At 51.5% G+C, this 19,335-nt stretch overlaps 1 protein-coding gene across 5 annotated transcripts in view; it reads right to left on the bottom strand.

Moving 5' to 3' along the window:
- The window catches only part of KCNAB2 (potassium voltage-gated channel subfamily A regulatory beta subunit 2), a 96,765-nt gene that overhangs the window by 30,720 nt on the left and 46,710 nt on the right, over positions 1 to 19,335 (bottom strand). Inside the window, exon 1 of one of the 5 annotated variants that reach the window (XM_070474194.1) lies at positions 17,565 to 17,808. The exons of the other annotated variants lie outside the window; for them this stretch is intronic. Within the exon in view, the coding sequence (XP_070330295.1) occupies positions 17,565 to 17,782 (218 nt within the window). The 5' untranslated portion in view covers positions 17,783 to 17,808. Of the gene's footprint in view, positions 1 to 17,564; positions 17,809 to 19,335 lie in introns of those variants that run through there. 5 annotated transcript variants of the gene reach the window in all.

The raw sequence follows: 19,335 nt of genomic DNA, 5'->3' as shown, positions 1-19,335 counted from the left end.
CAGGCCTGACCCCCAGCCGGAGCCATGGAGGAGGGCGAGAGCCAGACTGACCCCTGGCGGCACACGTCCTGGTCAGGATTAGTGGCCACAGCTGCGTGGGCTGCCTGGGGCCCCACCACAGGCCTGCTTAGTGCCTGCCAGATGAGGCCTGTCCCGGGTCCACGGGGACCAGCTGCAGGCTGTCATTAATGCCTTCAGGGGGTCACAGAGGGCGGCAGTGCCCTGCTGAGGCCTGGGCTTCCTGTCTGGCCTGGCCTGTCCCTCCTGCCAAGGCTGGCTGGGCTGGAGCCTGCCAGACAGCAGCGGGCAGGGTGGCCCTGTCACCGATTCCCCAGAAGCTCAGTGTGGTAGGCAATCCCCTTTTTCTGATATCCTGTTTTACGGAAGAGCACCCTGGGAGAAAGTTGGATTCCACCCAGACTTTGAGAACACTCTCCCCACCCCAGTGGAGGCCCCTTCTCCAGCCTTTTATGGAAGCCGCCTGGATGGTGAGGTTGACAAGTGGCAGGGCACAAGTCCACCTCCCTCTTGAGACATCCCGGTCCTGGGACCTGCCTGGGCTGTGATACCCTACCTCACAGCCAGAGAGCTGTAAGAGATGCATAGGGTGGACCCCAGCCTCCTTTCCCAGGGCCCTTGGATGTTTCTCACTTCAGTAGGTGCTGTGTCCTGTTTTTCTACCCCACGTGGGTGGCCCCCTGGGAAGCAGGTGTGGGGCTAGCCTGACCCTCCCCTCTCTGACCTTCTGCAGCCTCAGTTTCCCCGGTTACAAGATCCCTGGACCCTGCCCACATCACAGCTGGTTGTTGATCGGGGGTAGATAGAATAAACTCGTAAGCGGTTTGATAACAGTTTGTCACCAAATTTAAGTAGTTCTAAATTGCCCAGCTTTCTTGTTACATTTCCATTAAAATCAGCCTAGCCACTGTTCCTACAGGATATGCTGGTAGTTTTTCCTAAATGAGGACATGATAGCAGCTGTTTTCTTTTCCAGGGAGGGGAGTGGATCAGCAGTGGCTATAGGCGGAGGTTCAGAAGCTGTAGTTCAAATCCTGCTTCGACCTTCCTGGCTGTATGCCTGCCCCTGGGTGTATCATGTAACCACCTGAAGCCTCAGTGAGCTCATCTATAGAATGGGCTTGCGATGCTGCCTCTCTCAGGGGGTTGCTGTGAGGATGAAATGGGATAACATGTGCGCCTGGGCAAAGGGACACAGAACACTGACTCTGCAGGAATCTCATTTTCAAGAGAGCACAGCACTGGGGTGGGGTGGACCACAGCCTTTTCCTTATTTGAGAAACAATGTATAAATCAAATAGGCTTTAAATGTTACCATGTTAAAAAGGGAACTCAAGTTTCCCCTTGTTTTTATATTTTTCCTATAAATCAGTGAAATAATCTAGAATGCCCTCAGCATTGCTTGCACATTCCAACCCAGAGCCACTTGGTTTATGACCCTAGAAAGAGGCATGATTCATAACTCCGTGAGGTGACAGATGTTAACTAATGGTTATGATCATGGTGATCATGGTGGTGATCATGTCACAACAGGTAAATGTATCAAATCATCACATTGTACCTTAAACTTATACAATGTTATGGGTCAATTATAGCTCCAAAAACAGGGAAAAAATACTTGGAATATTCTTGATTTAGCTTCAGACTTGAGAGGAGAGATGTGAAACACAATATGTATGAAATTCAAGAGTTGATTACTCGAACACATCTTTTAAACATTTTCTTATATAGTTTAAATCATGCTTGAATTGATGTTGCTTGCTAAGTAGAAAGTGAACTTGCGTTTTGTTATGCATAAAGAAATAGGAATTAAAAAAGAATTAAAGAAAGAAAGAAAAGCACAATGACATCACTTATAGACCCTGCATCAGGCCAGTTCTTTTAGCAGGTTAGCTAGTTTATCTTACACCAGTGAGAAAATACTTATGGTGAGAAATTAGAATGCTGCTTAGGAGTGGTCCGATAACAAAGCATCAGGGTCTAAAAGTTCTAATCGGTAGTCTTAACCATTTTGGGTCATAAACCCCTTTGAGAAGCCCCTTCCCTGGAAATGAGCACAGTCATGAAAACCTTTAGAACCCTGTTTGTGATGCCTGGGTGTTTGAAGACTTGGGCACCTGGTCTGGATAAATCCAGGTGCTGTGAGGGAGACTGAGCCCCCTGCCTCTCTAAAACCACCCCCAGGCATGATGGTGGAGGAGCAATTTCCCGGCCAGGCTCTGCAGAAGGTGAAGTTTTAGGCCTGTCCTCCTGCAACTGCCCTTCATCAGTGTGCAGGTAAGTGCCGGCACGCACAGCTTGTTCAGGGGCTGGGCGGCTTTAGCAGCAGACAGGTGAGGACACAGGACAGCAGGCTGAGCCCATCTGTGTCTGTGGTTGAAGAGAGGTGACCGCCCTTGCCCATCAGAAGGGGCTCCGAGTTTCCTCGGACGGATGTAGGGTGCTCGGTGATGCAGCTGTGGCTCCACCCACTGCCCACAGGAATAATTTAGCAAAACTAGGACACCACGCCATGCTGCAATTACCCCGCTCAAGTTGTTTCCCTGTTAAAATGATGGTATTCGTTCTGCCATCCGCTGCCAGGCCTCCAGAGGAGGAATGAGAAAGGACAGGGTATCTCTGGGCTGGAAGCTTTATATATATGGCAGCTTGGCAGGGGTGGGGGCAGCCCAACAGAGCACAGCTTCGTGTGGACCTGGGCTGGAGACACGCTGCCACTCACAACTTTCTATGTGGGGAAAGCATTTCCTACAGGTTTTCTTCCCCTAATTAAAACTCGCCACAGTGATATAATAGTTGGCTAAATCCCTAAACCCCGATAATGTTAGTCTTTTTTAATTTGTCTCCTGGCCCTCCTGAGGTCTGGAAAAATGGCTAATGAGGACTCAGGGATTTAACCTTTGCTGGAGGAAAACTGACGTTTTTCATGCAGCACCGCCCCCCTCCACCCCATTGGGCCCCACCCTTAAACACTGCATTTCACATTCTAGGCAATTATGCATCCTTTAAAAATAGCTGTTCAGGGCCTTTAACTTCAGCCATCTGGGCGGAGGACAAAAATGTGGTCAGGTGATGGAAAGCAACTTGGCCTTGGAGATAGTTTGATGGACAGGGATGCTGGGGTTTCCTGTCGGCTGTCACCCTGCAGGGGATTATCTGTTTACAGCCCTGCCCGCCCCCAGACTTCAGGCTTCCTACGATGGACCTGGGCTACCAGACCTTTGCCATCAGATTGCATCTGGCAGCCACAGGTCCTGGGGGGTGCTTGTTGGTGTAACGTGGGGCTGAGAAGCCCAGGCCTTGGGGCCAGACCCTCAGGATCCAGTGCTGGACCCTCTTTTTACTCACAGGCCTTGGGGTCTCCCCTCCTCCACACTGAGCACCTCTATTGGTCAGTGCCACAGGGACCCTTTGGCAAGAATATGGCACCCTGGTGGCACAGGCCACATCACTCTCAGTGCCACTGTGAAGGGCCAGGTCCTTAAGGAGGTGGTCAATAGTGGGTGTTCCTGGATCAGGCCCCCTGTAGCTCCCACCTACATGTACCCTGGCTGTGATCCTGGGAGAGTCATCATGGAACAACCCCATCAGGCAGGGACCCGGTGCTCAGCAGAGGTGTCTGGTGGTTTGGGTTCTGACTTCTATTTCAGCTCTGAGACTATATACCTACAGGGAAATGAGCCCACCTTCTCCCTCTTACCGCCAAGGCAAGCTCCCCAGGCCCTGCCACCTGTAAGGACAGGTGGGGTCCCCCAGGGTGGAAAGCTGGGGCTGGGGTCTCAGACTCTGAACCCTCTGACCCAGCGAGAACCTCCCTGCGCTGCCTGTCTTGCCTTCAGTGCCTCCAGCATGTCACACACACACACACATACACAGGCATGCACACACACAGATACACATACACACAGGTACACACACACTGGTGCACACACACAAGATTCATACACAGTTGCAGATATACAGAGATCCACATACACATCGATACACACAGGTGCACACACACTGGTGCACACACACCCATGCACACACAAGTGCACGCATACAGATGCACACATAGATGCACATACACCAATGCACACACAGATCCATACACACTGGTGCACATGTACACACATGTGCACACATAGATGCACACACACACACACGGATGTACACATATAGGTGCACACAGTAATCTTAAGCATTCAGGCTCTTTGATGTCCAGTCTTCAACGGATCTTAAGATCTTGGCAGGGAAATCCTGTCAATAACCACATTTCCTGTGTACATTATCCTTCATACTTTTAGAAACGGTCTCACTCTTTTGATGATCTTAGGATTGACTTAAAAGTCAAGGCAGGTAACATGTATCTAAACTAAAAAATAGATTCTGTTTACTCTTCGTTTTTGGTTCCCACTTAACAAAAGATAAACCACCAGAGTTTCTAGAAAAGAATTCTGCTCTGAATTGTCCTTACTGAGTTGAGAGGATGGGAACAAAAGCTCTGTACCCCAAAGATTCATAAAAGCATGTCAAATGTCCCCAAAGATCCAGGGCAGGAGGGTCACAGGTGGAGACGCAGAAGGCCTTGTTATCCCAGAATTCATCTTGAGGAGGCCTGGGACTTATGACACGGGTCCTTCACATGAGGTCCATTTTCTGGGCACTGGTTTAAGGTTTAAGCTAGAGGTGAAAAAATGGATCTCATTTCTTAGGATCCATTCTTTCAATACTTTTCAAGTTGGTACCAACCAAGACTGAAGCGACTTAGCAGCAGCAGCAATACCAGCTAGAAACCCATCCTCCTCCAATACAACCAGATTCTTCTGCAGCTTTTTCTGAGGTTGGTGGCCCATGTGATTTGAGTCTCAGAGAGCAGAGTTGGAAACCAGGGACCTAACTTAGCTTTTCTGGTTCATAAAGATGGTTTGTGGTAAGACCTACCCTTTCCCTGGAACATCATTCTCAAAGTGCTCAAGGCTCTAAGTACAGAGAAACTCGTGAGTAAGAAAGGCCAGATTCCACATGCACTGATACATGATGTTTGCTTTTGTCTTCCTGACTCACTTCACTCTGTGCGACACTCTCTAGGTCCATCCATGTCTCTACGAATGACCCAATTTCATTTGTTTTTATGGCTGAATAATATTCCATTGTTATTTGCAAAGCAGAAATAGAGACACAGATGTGGGGAACAAACATATGGGTACCAAGGGAGAAAGAGGGGGAAGAGGAACTGGGAGATTGGGCTTGACACATATACACTATTGATACTATATATAAAATAGAGAACTAATGAGAACCGAATGTATAGCACAGAGAACTCTATTTAACATGCTGCAGTGACCTGAATGGGAAGGAAATCCAAAAAGGAGGTGATATATGTATATATAAACTTGATTCACTTTGCTGTAAACAGAAGAAACTAATACAGCATTGTAAAGCAACTCTCCTTCAACAAAAATTATTAAGAAAATTATAGGAAGGCCAGACCTCTAGCTGGGTGACCCAGGGGTCCAGGGTTCAGATCCAGCCCTCCTTCTGCACCTGGGGGCATCCCATTGGGCATCTGAGCAAGACCCTGGGTAGGGCAAGGGGGGAAGCAAGGAATGTCAGGAAGGCCCCGCTGACATTGGACCTTTGCATGCTCTCTACGTACAGGGTCCCCCCAGAGCACGTGGGGGGCTGGGCCCAAGCAGAGGGACACACAGAAGCCAGGCCTGAGCCTTAGTAGAGAACTCCAGCTGCTGCCTGTGCCCTGCAGAGGCTGAATCCTGCTGTAGAGGAATCTGGGTCTGGGGTTCGGCTCAGGTCAAGGAGTGGGGGAAGATTAACTCTATCACGTGGTTCACCCTATATCCCTGACTCTTCAACTGAGGTTTGTCAAGGTGGCTTAGCTGCAAAGACATCAGACCACTCAGGGGGCATTCCTGAGGCCTGTGTGCCCAGGGGGAGGGCAGGGCACCTGTGGTCATTGCCCTGGGGCTTCCAGGAAGAGGAAGTATCACACAGTATCTGACATGATGGGGGGGCGCTCAGCTCTAGTGACAACCCCCAGCCCCTGCCCCCAGGAAGGGAAACAAACAGGCAGAAGGAGAGAAAAGGCATTGTCATCCCTCCCCACCAATGATCGGGAAGAAACTGGGGCCTGACCCTGACCTCGATTTTATTTCTCCCCGCACATCTGCCAAGCTGCCCCAGACACTGTGGGGAGGCCAACCCTGCCCCGCACAGCCCCGCGCACCGCATACCTATACTTCATCCCGGGCTGCTTCACGCTGGCGTCGCCCGCGCTCGGGAGGCTCTGCACCGACAGCTGTCCCAGGCTCCGGGCCACCATGGCCACCGCACGGAAGCGGCCTCGGGTGCCCAGGCTGGGGCTGCTGGCCGCTGGCCGGCCCAGCCGCTCCTCAGGGCCCCGGCCCTTGAGGCCGTGCTCCGAGCATACGAAGGACACCTGCATGTCGCCGGCAATCAGCTCCTGACCACGTCCCCTCTCTTTCTGGGCTCCAAGGTCATCTGCCCCTGGAAGCCCCGCTCCGCCTGGGACAAGACTTTATCCCAGAAGCTGAAGGAGCTGCCAGAAGTGAAGATTTCCAAAGGCAATGATGTAGAAAAAGCCCGTGTGGTCTCAGACAGAAGAGAGTCAAATTTCCAGAAATGTGCTAGAGAAGATCTGATCATATAGAACTCAGAAGCCCAGGGGTGGGGGGCGATGCCATTTTTTCTCCCTTCTCTGCGGGTCCGTCCTCTGCCCCACCTTGGTCTGGCTCTGCCCGCCTGAACCCCCAGCCCAGCTGTGTCCAGCAGGGCTGGGCTGCCAGTAACTCGCGACCAATGAGCGACACTGCCGTCCTCTGACAGCAGGAGGGGGAGGGAGGGTGTCTCCCATCAGTGTGGCAGCCAGGGGGTTCGGGAAGCAGCTGCTTCTCCAGGCTTCCCTGGGTCTCTCAGAGGGAGCCTGGCTTTGCTCACCGTGGCTGTTGAGACTCCCATCAAGTCAACGAGGTGACTGGCGAGAGGCACAGGAGGTGTGGGAGGCGTCTGGCGATTCATTATTAATGAAGCGGATGCACAAGCCGCCTGGACTGCCCTGGCTGATCCCCGGGAGGCCGGCACGGGTGCTCCAGGCTGACAGCTGCTCAGCCGGGACTGGACGAGGCAGGCACTGCAGCAGAGTGGACGGCTGAGCGTGCAGGCAGTCGGCCTGACCAGCTCTGTCCCGTGGCGATTCTCATCCAAGAAAACAAGGCTGCCACCAGGTTTTGGCACAAGGAGTCAAATCACCAGAGATCTGGAGCAGAGAGGGCCACTCTTTCTGAACGGTAATGACCCAGGTGAAGTGAGGAAAGAAGCCTGTGGTCTCAGAGACCTGAGATGCTCCAGCACTCTGCACAGTACTTAGCTTGCAGCTGAGGCTCAATAAACACTTTTAGAGTGAATGTATGAATGAACTAAGGAATGAATGAATGGATGGAAGGATGGATGAATGATGGATGAGTGAATGAATGAATGAATGAATGAAGATCCTCTGCTTTAGCCCAGCCTCCTTTCCCACACTAAGGGGATCAGGATGAAGATGGGAACAAGTTCTTCTGGAACAAGGTTAAGGGGTTCCCTGAAACCCTGAGAGATGCCCCCATTGGCAGGAAGGGCTGGCTTTGCTCTCTGACCCCAAGCATGTCACTCTCACCCTGCAGGGTGGCCCTCACCATGGCTGAGTTTTAGGTCCCTTCCTGCCCTGTGACTGAGAAGGACAGGGTGGATGGGAGGCAGGTGGTCAGGCTCTGCTGCTAATTTGCTGTATGATCCCAGGCGAGTGTCCCGCCGTCTCTGAGTTCTGGACTTCCACTGACAGAATGAGGTGGCTGGCCCGAGGACCACTCTGTCCCTCAGGACCTGGCTCTGCAGGAACCTTGCACGCCTGCTGGCTATCTAGCCTGTGCCCTGACAGAACTCAGAGAAGAAGCCACCCCGAGATGTTCACAGAGGACGGTGGCTGCACTTGCTCTCAGATCTGGCTCTGCCTTTTTGAGAAGTTAATAATAAAACCTTGCTCCATCCAGTCCCAGCCCCACTGCTCCCGAGCTGGGCAGCTAGGGGCAAGTGACTCCCTCCCCAAGCCTCAGTGCTCTTGGGTCCAGTGCAGGTCACCAGGGCATTCAGATCACGAAAGTGCTCACACTGGGGTCCGGTCCTCAGGAAGCACTCCCACTACTCCTCAGCAGAGAAGAAGGGCTTTCTGGCCACGGAGTTAGGAGAGGCCCTTGGGAGAGACTCTCCCCACCCCCACCGGTAAGTGTACCCTGTCTGTCCTCCCCATGGCCTGACTCGGCAGTAGGAACCGCTCCCCAGGGGGGGAACTCGTCCTGGGGACAGGGGAGGGCAGAGCTGGTACCTTTGCCAAGGGGGCCCTGGCAGGTCACAGACGCCACCTGTGGAGGCCAGTAGGGGCCCCTCAGGATCCACAGGCCAGCGCTGCCTTCCTCTTCCACCTGCCTGCCGTGGGTCCCTGAGCCCCTTTGACGCGCGATGGGAAGGAGGCAGGGCAGACTGCAGTGCTGGCCCCTCTACCAGCTGGGCCCTCTACCAACTGGGCCCTGCACTTGAAGACAATAGACCCTGGCTCTCAGGAAGCCCACACACCTGCTGAAGAGGCTGCAGGTGGCAAAGACCCTGTCTCTGGCTCCTCCCCAGGCTTGTGGAGCTTACAGTCCACAGCGGAGATGCTCAATACCTGAGCAGGATGCTAGAGGAGCTTGTTACAAATGCAGATTTCCTGGGCCCCAACCACACCTACGGAATCAGCAGCTCTAGGGCTGGGCCTGGGAAAATGCATTTCTTTTTCTGATGTGGATCATTTTTAAAGTCTTTATTGAATTTGTTACAATATTGCTTCCATTTTATGTTTTGGTTTTTTGGCCCTGAGGCATGTGGGACCTTAGCTTCCCTACCAAGGATCGAACCTGCACCTCCTGCATTGGAAGGTGAAGTCTTAACCACTGAACCGCCAGAGCAGTCCTGGGAAGCTGTGTTTTTATCAAGAGATTTGAGTGATGCTATGCACTGGCCTGAAGGGTGTGGAGATCCTCTACTTCATTCCATCTCACTCGGTTCTCTGTGCACTGGCAAATCATTGGCTCCCACAAGGGACGGCATCTCACTATGGATCCCACAGGGGATAGCATCTCACTATGGATTCCTCAGGGTTGCTCTTAACCAGATGGTGTGCTCTGAGCTTTAAGTCAGATTCACAAAGACTTAGTCACCACAGTGTGTAAAAGGCCACCCATCTCACGTCCCAATCCAGCAATTCCACTCCTAGGTATGTGCCCAGAGAAATGAAAACATAACGCCCACACCAAAACTTGAACACAAATGTCCACAGCAGTATTACTCATCACAGCCCCAAAGTTGTAGCAACCCAAATGTCTAACAACAGATAAAATAACGAACAAATAAACAAAATGTAGTCTCTATCCACACAGTAGAATGTTATTCAGTCATACGTATAAGCATGACGTACTGACACAGGTCCCAACATGGATGATCCTGGAAAACATCATGCTAAGAGAAAGAAATGAGTCATGGGCATGCTAAGTCGCTTCAGTCCTGTCTGACTCTTTGAGAACCTATGAACAGTAGCCCACCAGGCTCCCCTGTCCATGGCATTCTCCAGGCAGGAACACTGGAGTGGGTTGCAGTTTCCTCCTCCAGGGGATCTTCCTGACCCAGGGATCAAACCTGTGTCTCTTAGGTCTCCTGCATTGGCAGGCGGGTTCTTTAAGGCCATGTACTGTATGAAATGTTCAGGGGACTTCCCTAGTGGTGCCGTGGTTGGGAATCTGCTTGCCAATGCAGGGCATACGAGTTTGATCCCTGGTCCAGGAAGATCCCACCTGCCTCGGAGCAGCTAGGCCCGTGTGCCACAACTACTGAGCCTGCACACTGCAACTGCTGAATCAGTTCCGTGCTCCACTTGGCCACAAGAGAAGCCGCTGCAGTGAGAAAACTGCGCTCCACAACTAGAGGGTAGCTCCCGCTCACCACAACTAGAGAGAGCCCGCACAAAGCAATGAAGACCCAGTGCAGCCAAAATAAATAAAATTTTAAAAAAAAGCATTCAGAATAGGCAAATCCATAGAGACAGAAAGCAGATGAGTGACTCTAGAGGGTGGGGGGAGTGGAGAATCAGGGAATGATAGCTAATGTGAATATGGGATTTCCTTATGGGGGTGACAAAAATGTTCCAAAATTGGCGATTTTTGCACAGTTATATGAATATACTAAAACCATTAAATTGTAAGAGTTGGACATGAATGAGTGACAGAACAACAAATGGGTATATGGTATGTGAATTATATCTCAATATAACTGCTACTGAAAAAAAATGTCAGCGCTTTCAAAAGACTCTGGGCCTGCACTCTTGCTGTTCCCTATGGCAGTGCCCTTCCTGTTTCTCTGCCTTTTAACTTCCTGTCATCCCCTGGCATCAGCTGAGATAGTACATGCTGTGTGAAGCAGTCTCCCCCGCTTCTCAAGCACCAATAAACCTTCCTTCCTCTGGGTGTCAGACCTCAGGCTCCCCAGTGATACCAGAGGCCTGGGGGCCACACAGGAGCCACTCTGCCAGGACTCTGGCACCTGGCCCGCTGTAGAGTCCCCAGTCTCCGCTCAAGCCTCTGTAATGCGTTGTGGGGACAGTGGGAATGGACGTCTGACCTCAGAACCCGCCCGGGGAACCCAGGGCAAATGTGGCGGGTCCAGCAGAGAACTGCTGATTGGAGGAGTTGGGCGGGTGGGTTTGCGCAGCTGGAACTTTCCACGTGCCTCAGACAGGGGTCACAAACTCTTAATGTACTTAGAAAATCACAAGAAAAGACAAGAGTGGAAAACCGAAAGCATTAGACTTCAACATGAACTTGCCACAATTAAATGTCACTCCAAAGGGTCTCTCCTTTCAAATGTGTTTTGGTGGAGAAGTGAGTCCCAGACAAGGGCTTGGTGTAGAAACATCGAGTGTGGATGGTTTTGAGCCACAGCAGATTTGGGATTCTTTTTCTGCCTCTCCAGTACCTGTTGTTGTTAAAACAAAGTGGCTGGTTCCTGCCATGATGAATCTGAGGGGCAGCCACCCCGAGTAAAAGCCCTGCTGTGTCCACAGAATGCCACCAAAGAGAATTCCTTACAACAGGAGCTTCTGGCATGGTGCCTGGGATCCACCCCAACCTGCCCCAGGGGGCTGGAGAGACCTCTGGATCATGGCACGGCAGCTCTTCCAGAATGACTGGCTCGTCTCACCACCTCTCTCCCTCTCTCCCTTCCCATCTGCTTGATGGCCACACAGAACATGAGATGCTTCTCCAGGTGCTTCTGTTGGTACCCATGATATTCCAAGATGGTTTCTCTCTCACCAGGAGCCAAGCCTGGAGCTTTGGTTTCCATCACTACCTTATTTAGTCCTCAGGACAATTCTATGAAGAAGTGACTATAGTCTCTGCTTTCCAGATGGGGACGCTGAGACCTGGGGAGACCACATGACTTGTCCAGAGCTGGGTTCCCTCCCAGGACACTCAGTGACATTCCTGCAGGCTTGGGAATTGAGTCAGCCCTGGTGACCTGGTGTGGGTTGAAATATGTCCCCCAAAGGGACAAGTCCATGTCCTAACTCCTAGCACCCATGAACGTGACCATCTTCAGAAAAAGAATCTTTGTAGATGTCATGACATAAAGAGGAGGTGATTGGGGTGAGCCCTAAATCCAATGATTGCTGTATTCATAAGGAGAGGAGAATTTGGAGACTGACAGAGACACACAGAGGGAAAATAGTCATGTGAAGACAGAGACAGAGATTGGAGTGATGTGTCTATAGACAAAGTCAAGGAAGCACAGACATATTATAGAAAGCAAGCCTATGGTTGCCAAAGGGGAAGGGCTATTGTTCAGTCACTAAGTCATGTCCGACTTTCTGTGACCCCATGGACTGCAGCACACCAGGTTTTCCTGTCTTTCACTGTCTCCCAGAGCTTGCTCAAACTCATGTCCATCAAGTCAGTGATACCATCCAACCACCTCATCCTTTGTCGCCCCCTTCTCCTCCTGACTTTAATCTTTCCCAGGATCAGGGCCTTTTCCAATGAGTTGGCTCTTCCCATCAGGTGGCCAAAGTATTGGAGTTTCGGGTTCAGCATCAGTCCTTCCAATGAATATTCAGGGTTGATTTCCTTTAGGATTGACTGGTTTGATCTCCTTGCAGTCCAAGGGACTTTCAAGAGTCTTCTCCAGCATCACAATTGGAAAGAATTACATCAATTCTTCAGCACTCAGCTTTCTTTATGGTTCAACTCTTATATCCATAAATGACTACTGGAAAAACTTTGACAATATGGACCTTTGTTGGCAAAGTAATGTCTCTACTTTTTAATATGCTGTCTAGGTTTGTCACAGCTTTTCTTCCAAGGAGCAAATTTCTTTTAATTTCATGGCTGCAGTCACCATTTGCAGTGATTTTGGAGCCCAAGAAAATAAAACCTGTCACTGTTTTCCACTCCCAATTGGGTGATTGGGATTGACATATACACACTACTATATACAAAATAGGTAATTAATAAGGACCTATTACACAGCATAGGGAACCTACCCAGTACTCTGTAATGACCTATATGGGAAAAGAATCTAAAAGAGACTGGATATGTGCATGTGTATAACTGATGCACTTGGCTGTAAACCTGAAACTAACACAACATTGTGAAGCAACCATTCTCCAATTAAAATTACAAAAAAAGCCAAGGTTGGATCTTTCCCGAGAGCCTTCAGAGGGAGTGTGGCCCTGCTGACCCCTGGCTTTTGGACTTCTGGGCTCCGGATCATGGGAGAATAAATAGCTGCTGTTCTGAGCTTTTGTGTGGTGTGTGCTGTGTTAGGGCAACCCCTAACTCTGATACAGGACCGGCTCAAGGTAGACCTGCCCTGCCTGTCACCCGAGACTGGTCCACTCACCAATCCTCACCTGTCTTTCCTCCTGCCCCTCCTCCTTCTTCCTACCCATCCTTTAAGACACACCTGGCTTCCCAGATTTTTCAAGGAAGTTTTCTCTGATTGGCCCAGCTTGAAGTGACCTCCTGTGAAAAAACGAGCAAGTTTGTTTGATGAGCTTGACCACAAATCAGATACTGTCTGTGATTCCTGTAAGAGGCTGGTGGTAAGAGGCCACACTCTAGAGTCAAAAATTGCAGGCAGGCAGGACCCTGAACCCTGCCAGAAGTTCATGGCCAAGGCTCGTTGCCCAGGGCTCCCTGCCCTCCGGGCCGCATCAGAGAGTCTCAGACGCAGCTTCCAGTCCTGCTGCTGAGGAAGCAGCAGGAAAGAGACATTTCCAGAAGGAGAATGTTCTGAAAAGCGGGTTAAGACTAAGACTGGGAAACACCAGCCAGCCAGTACTTATAGAGGTTTGGACCGCTCTAGATGCTGAGAACAGACAAAGGTCATGCTGTCAGTGGGATGCAGATGCGCAAAAACAAGGTAAGAGGATAGTGGGCTTGAGGGTGACTCACTGTGCATCTGTTTAGACCAGGTGGTGGGGAAAGTCTCTCTGAGGCCAAAGTTGTGCTGACGGGAGGGAGCCGGCCCTGTGAAAATCTGGAAGATGCACCCTCTGAGGGACACTGAGGATGTGCAAGGACTGCAGGATGCAGTGAGCTCCTCTGAGATGTGAATGAAAGGCAGGCGCACCCTGAGCGGGAGGAAGAGGAGTACAGGCCAAAATCAGAGGCAGCATGTGCGGGATCCAGTGGGGAGTTTGGGTTCCTTCCCAGGGCTGTGTGTGGCAGAAGAGGAGGGTCCTTGAACCAGGGTCCAGTGTCCACCTGGCACCATGTGGGCCCGCGACCACAGCTGCTGCCCTGTCTCAGGCCACACATCCGGACCCTCCATCACTGCAGCCAGGGGGATGTGGGAAGGGGGAGCTGACACAGGGACTGTGGAGATTTTAAAATTCAGTGCCTTATTTTTTTTTTTTTAAAAACAGCAGGAGTTGAGGACCGTTTTTAAAAAAATGGGTGAAGTTAACATGAAATCTTTTCCGAGCTGCAGGCTCAGTTCAACTGATAATGTGTTGGGCCGGCGGCATGGTGTTCGCCTTGCTCCACCCAGCAGCACTTATCTGGAGGCGTTATCTTTTTTACATTAATATTTAAGACCAGGTTTAACAGAGTCCCAGCCCAGCTGCTGCCGGGAACATTAACCTTGGAAGGGCATTTATCTGGGATCTTTCATAACTGGTGGCCATGGTTCCAGAGGCTCTCTTCCCAGTTAACTGAAATTCCCGGGTACAGCCAGATGAAATCCACCAGATGAAGAAAGGGCCCCACAGTGTGACTACCTCTGGCCCATCAGATGCTAAAGGCTCAAGTGGTTTTCTTGTCAACCCTGCTGCTTGTGAAGCAAGGTTCTCAGGGTGTTTCAGCCCCACGGTTGTTAGTCCATCAAGCTTCAGATGTGACACAGACCTTTTTCTTAGAGTGTCAGGCAAATAGGACATTTTCCCAGGATCCACAACCCAAAGCTGTGTTCGGGTCCTAGGGCTGTTGCAAGAGAGTTCATCGAACTGGGGGGCTTTGAGCAACGGAACTTGGTTCTCTCACATCAATGGGGGCCAGAAGGCTGAAATCTGGGTGTGGGCATGACAGGGTTCTCTCTGTAGGCTCCAGGGGAGGGTCTGTCCTAGCCGTGGCCAATCTCTGGTGACCACAGTCCTTGGCCTGTGGCCACATCACTCTAATTTCTGCCTCCACCATTACAAAGCCTCTTCCCTGTGCATCTTCACTGGGCCTCTTATTAGGCCACCAGGCACTGGATTTAGGGCCCACCCGACTCCAGTGTAAGCTCATCTAGTTACATCTGTACAGACCCTATTTCCAAGTAGCCTCACAATCTAGGCTTCTGGGTGGATGAAATTTGGAGGGACATAACTCACCCCAGGGCACCCTCCATCACAAATGATATCTATATTTGATGGAGCTGGGGTCTCCCAGGAGGAGGACAATCACCTGGCCTCTTCCCTTGGCCTCCCCTCTACTGCTCTTGTCTTCCTCACTCTGGCCCAGGCCTTCTTTTCTCAAATGTTCCCCTGTCCCCTTGAACTGGAAGGTTCTTCCCCACCACTTCCAGTGGTCCTCCTTTCAGATGGCTGGAGTCTCAGCTGTCCCTGGCCTCTCTGACTCTCTTAGGCATTTACCTGCTTTTTCTCTGTCACCCCCCAACCAGGAAGGAACATCCAAGAGGGTGGGGAGGGACCCTGTCTGTCCTGGTTATGCAATGTCTGCAAGCCTGTTGCCTGGAGTCAAGTAGGTCCTCAAATATTCTGAATTAATTAAAGGATGCTGATATTACAATAATTTGGCCACCTGATGTGAAGATCTGACTCATTGGAAAAGACCCTGATGCTGGGAAAGAAAGACTGAGGGTAGAAGGAGAAGAGGGTGACAGAAGATGAGATGGTTGGAAGGCATCACTGATTCAATGGGCACGAACTTGGGCAGACTCTGGGAGATAGTGAGGGATATGGAGGCCTGGCGTGCTGCAGTCCATGGGGTCGCAAAGAGTTAGACACGACTTAGCAACTGAACAACAAACAGCCGAACAGCAACATCAATGACTTGGGCTTCCCAGGAGGCCCAGTGGTAAAGAATCCCCTTGCCAATGCAGGAAATGAAGGTTTGACCCCTGGATTGGGAAAATTCCCTGGAGAAGGGAATGGCAACCCACTCCAGTATTCTTGCCTGGAGAATCCCGTGGACAGAGGAGCCTGGTGTGATACAGTCCATGGGTTGCAGAGTCGGACATGACTTAGTGACTGAACAGCAACAACAACATCAATGGATAGCTACCCACCCACCCCCCCCCCCCAAAAAAAAAGAAGAAAATTCAGACCCTCATCTCCCTCTTGAGAAATCTCCAACAGAATCAGGAGGTCCTTAGGGCCAGCCTCGCTGACCCTTTGTCTTTCTTTTACGTCTGGATTTTTAGAATGCAAAGCCTTAAGAATTCTGCCACCTACTGGACTCAGGGCAGAAGTGCTTTATATCTTTAAATGACAACCACGTGCTCATGCAATGACCCCTGAAGACCCAAACACTTGTCCACAGGAGAAAACGTTTTAGCAACAGGGCTGGTCTCTGTTCCACTCTCCAGAGAATAGCCAGATAATGCCTGGGGTCTGTGGTAGGTGGAAATCAAATCAAACATAGGACACCCACATAAATCTAGACTTGAGATAAACAACAAATAAATTCTGGTATAAGTATGTCCCGATTAGGGCATAAACTTGTTATTTGTTTGAAATTCAGATTTAACTGGGTGCTCTGTAGTTTTATTTGCTAGATCTGGCAACTGAACACAGACTGAGCAGAAGAGGGGAGGAGGCTTTTTCTGGGTGACTGGCTCTGGCCAGTGCTTGTCCCTGGAAGGCACAGGAATAAAGCTGAATATTTGTCATTTACAGACTCAGCTGCCAGCTCTGGGGCTCTCTGGCCACTTTCCGAGGAGAAAGGGGGTGGGTCAGTACACTGTCACAGATGCTGACAAGCAAGCTAAACAGAGTGTCCCTCTGAGTTTCCAATGGAATTGAGCCCTACAAGCCCATCATCCGAGAACCAGGGACACCTAAACCACAGTCTTTGCTAATCACAGCTTTAAGCGTAGTCACAGCAACCAATTCAGAGGCCACCTATTGAAAAACACTTCCCATGGAAAGGACAGCCCAACCCAAGCACATCTTGGTCCCTGGGACCTCGAATGGTCTGATGCTGCCATGGATTTGTGGGTAGAGATGATGAATCGAGGACTTTCCCCTAATTAGTGCTTCGTGCTTGTGCTTAGTTGCTAAGTCGTGTCCAACTCTTTGCGACCCCACGGACTGTAGCTCGCCAGGCTCCTCTGTCCACGGGATTCTCCAGGTAAGAATACTGGAGTGCGGTGTCATTCCCTCCTCCAGGGGATCTTACTGACCTGGGAATCAAACCTGCATCTCCTGCAATTTTTGCATGGGCTGGCGGATTCTTTACCACTGAGCCATTTGGGGAGCAATTCATATTAGTCAACCCGTAATAATTAACACATCCCAGTGAGATAGCAAGAAGACGGATGACATAGTAAGTGTACTCTGCTGCAAAGTTTTTTCAAAAAGCCACCGTGTCCCCATGGAAGGGACACCAAACACTGCAGTGCTTATCTCTGGAGGAGAGGACTGTGCAGACCCTCGTTTTTCCTCTGTTACACATTCCTCCACAGTGAGCATTCTGCTTTTGCTTTTGGCCTGCCACGCAGCATGTGGGGTTTCAGTTCCCTGACCAGGGATCAAACCCATGACCCCCGGAGTGGAAGCTCGGAGACCTAACCACTGAACCGCCAAGGGACATTCTACGGTCAGTATTCTTAAACCCCAAGAATTTACCTTGGTTGACAACAAAGTGGTTACCCCGTTTCCTGGGCTGCACCCCTTTCGCTGGAGCCCTTGCCTCGTCCAGGAGACCTCCTGCCCCCGCCCAGCGCCCCGCCTGGGCCCTTACCGGTACTTCATGCCAGTGCGCCGGGCGGTGCAGCCCTCCAAGGAGAGGCCGTGCATGCGCAGGAAGCTCTCCATGTTCCTGGCCTGAGCGGCCGCCCGCACCTCCCGCAGCCGCTGCAGCTCCAGCGTGTCGGTCTGGCGGACGGGGTGCAGGGCCCAGTCCGAGTGACACCTGCTGCTCACGCTCCTCAGGCTCTCGCTGTACGTCATGGACAACATGGTCCCACCCGGCCCGGGAGCCGCCGCTGTCCAGATGGGAAACGCCCAGTGGTGATGGGTTAGAGAGCTACGCCAACCTTGGTTCGCCGGGTTGGACGCTGGCCCTGGGGGTAGGGGTGGTGGCAGAGACACATTCTCCAGCTAGAGCGGCCACCCAGGGGTCCTGGGCCCTGGGGACCCGGCCCCGGGATGTAAGCACCTCTTGACATGAGGTTCTTGGTCCTCAAAGCTGCGCTGGCGGGGAACTCTGGCTGAGCCACCCCCTCTGTCCCCTGCACCCACGAGACAAGCACAGGTGAAGCTGTGTTCTAGGTGGGCGATGTCAAAAGAGCGCTCCAGATGAGAACAGGACAGGAGCATGCAGAGAGCCCGGCCCCCAGAGCAGAGGACTTTACGGGGCCCCAGGAGTTGTTCCCTAGGTAAAATCAGCTACAGGGCCAACCCGGAAGCAGCGTAAGCACACCTGTCGCTGAAGCAAGCTCTCGTGTGATTTTGCCAGGGGTGTCGCACCCCCAGGGAAGGCCCTACTTGTTCACAGACTGGTGAAAGCAGTGCTATCCACACCGGCATTCTCTGCTTGTAGAAAGCGCCACTGCGCCAGCGCAGTTCTTTGGCTCCATGCGCAAAAGAATTATGTCACAGTTCAGATTTTGCAACAGAAAAACTGAGCGGATGCATTTAAGGAGGGAGTGAGCCGGGGGCATGGGGAGGGAAAAGGTTGGGAAATTGCAAAGCTTAAATGTTAAAACCCACTGCTAAATCGTCACCTGAAGGGATGATTATACTCAGAAACTAAAAACGTTAAGTGTCCATCAATAGGGAAACTGGCTATGTACATGATGGTCCATCCATAGAATGGAAATCTGTGCAGCCTTCAGGAGTGAGGTGTCTCTGCGTGAACTGATAGGCAATGAGCCCCAGGAGGCAGAGTCAAGAAAGACTAGGTGAGGGGAACACATGTGTGCACGGAATGCTGCCCTGTGTCAATGCACACACACATGTGAACGGATCAGTGAAGGGCTGCACCATGGTTGCACGTTAACATCCTACAGGGGCTTTGACTGGGCAACACGGACATGGTCACAGGAGGCAGGGGCTATGCTACAGTCCAGGGACGCCCTTCTCCCCCCCACACCGACCATGGACCTCCACCCCAGCCCAGATGCCTGAACAGGGGCCCCAGTATTGTCACCATCTCTGAGTCAGGTGAGATTCACCTTTTCAGCTGGGTCAGCTGGGCCAGCCTGGGAGGTGGAGGGACCAGCTCTGTCCCCACCTGTGCCCCAAGGGAGAACAAGCTCCATTATCCTGGGAAGGGCTGGGGGCTATCCTGGGGCCTGAGACAGCTGCAGAGTCTCTGAGGGTGGAGATGGTGCTGGAGCCGCCTGGGCTGGTCCTTCCTTGTGTGAGCTCCCCACCCCCACCTGATACTTCAATGCCCCTTCTCCATGGCAGGTGTCATCACCTGACAGACCACAGGTATCTCTATCACCTTGTTTGCTGAGCTGATCCTCCTGAAAGTCAGGTCCAAGAAGAAAGGGACTCTTCTGTCC

The sequence above is a fragment of the Odocoileus virginianus genome, chromosome 11 (genome assembly GCF_023699985.2).
Source record: "Odocoileus virginianus isolate 20LAN1187 ecotype Illinois chromosome 11, Ovbor_1.2, whole genome shotgun sequence".
Taxonomy (NCBI): Eukaryota; Metazoa; Chordata; class Mammalia; order Artiodactyla; family Cervidae; genus Odocoileus; species Odocoileus virginianus.
This window is presented reverse-complemented; position numbering and strand designations above follow the sequence as displayed.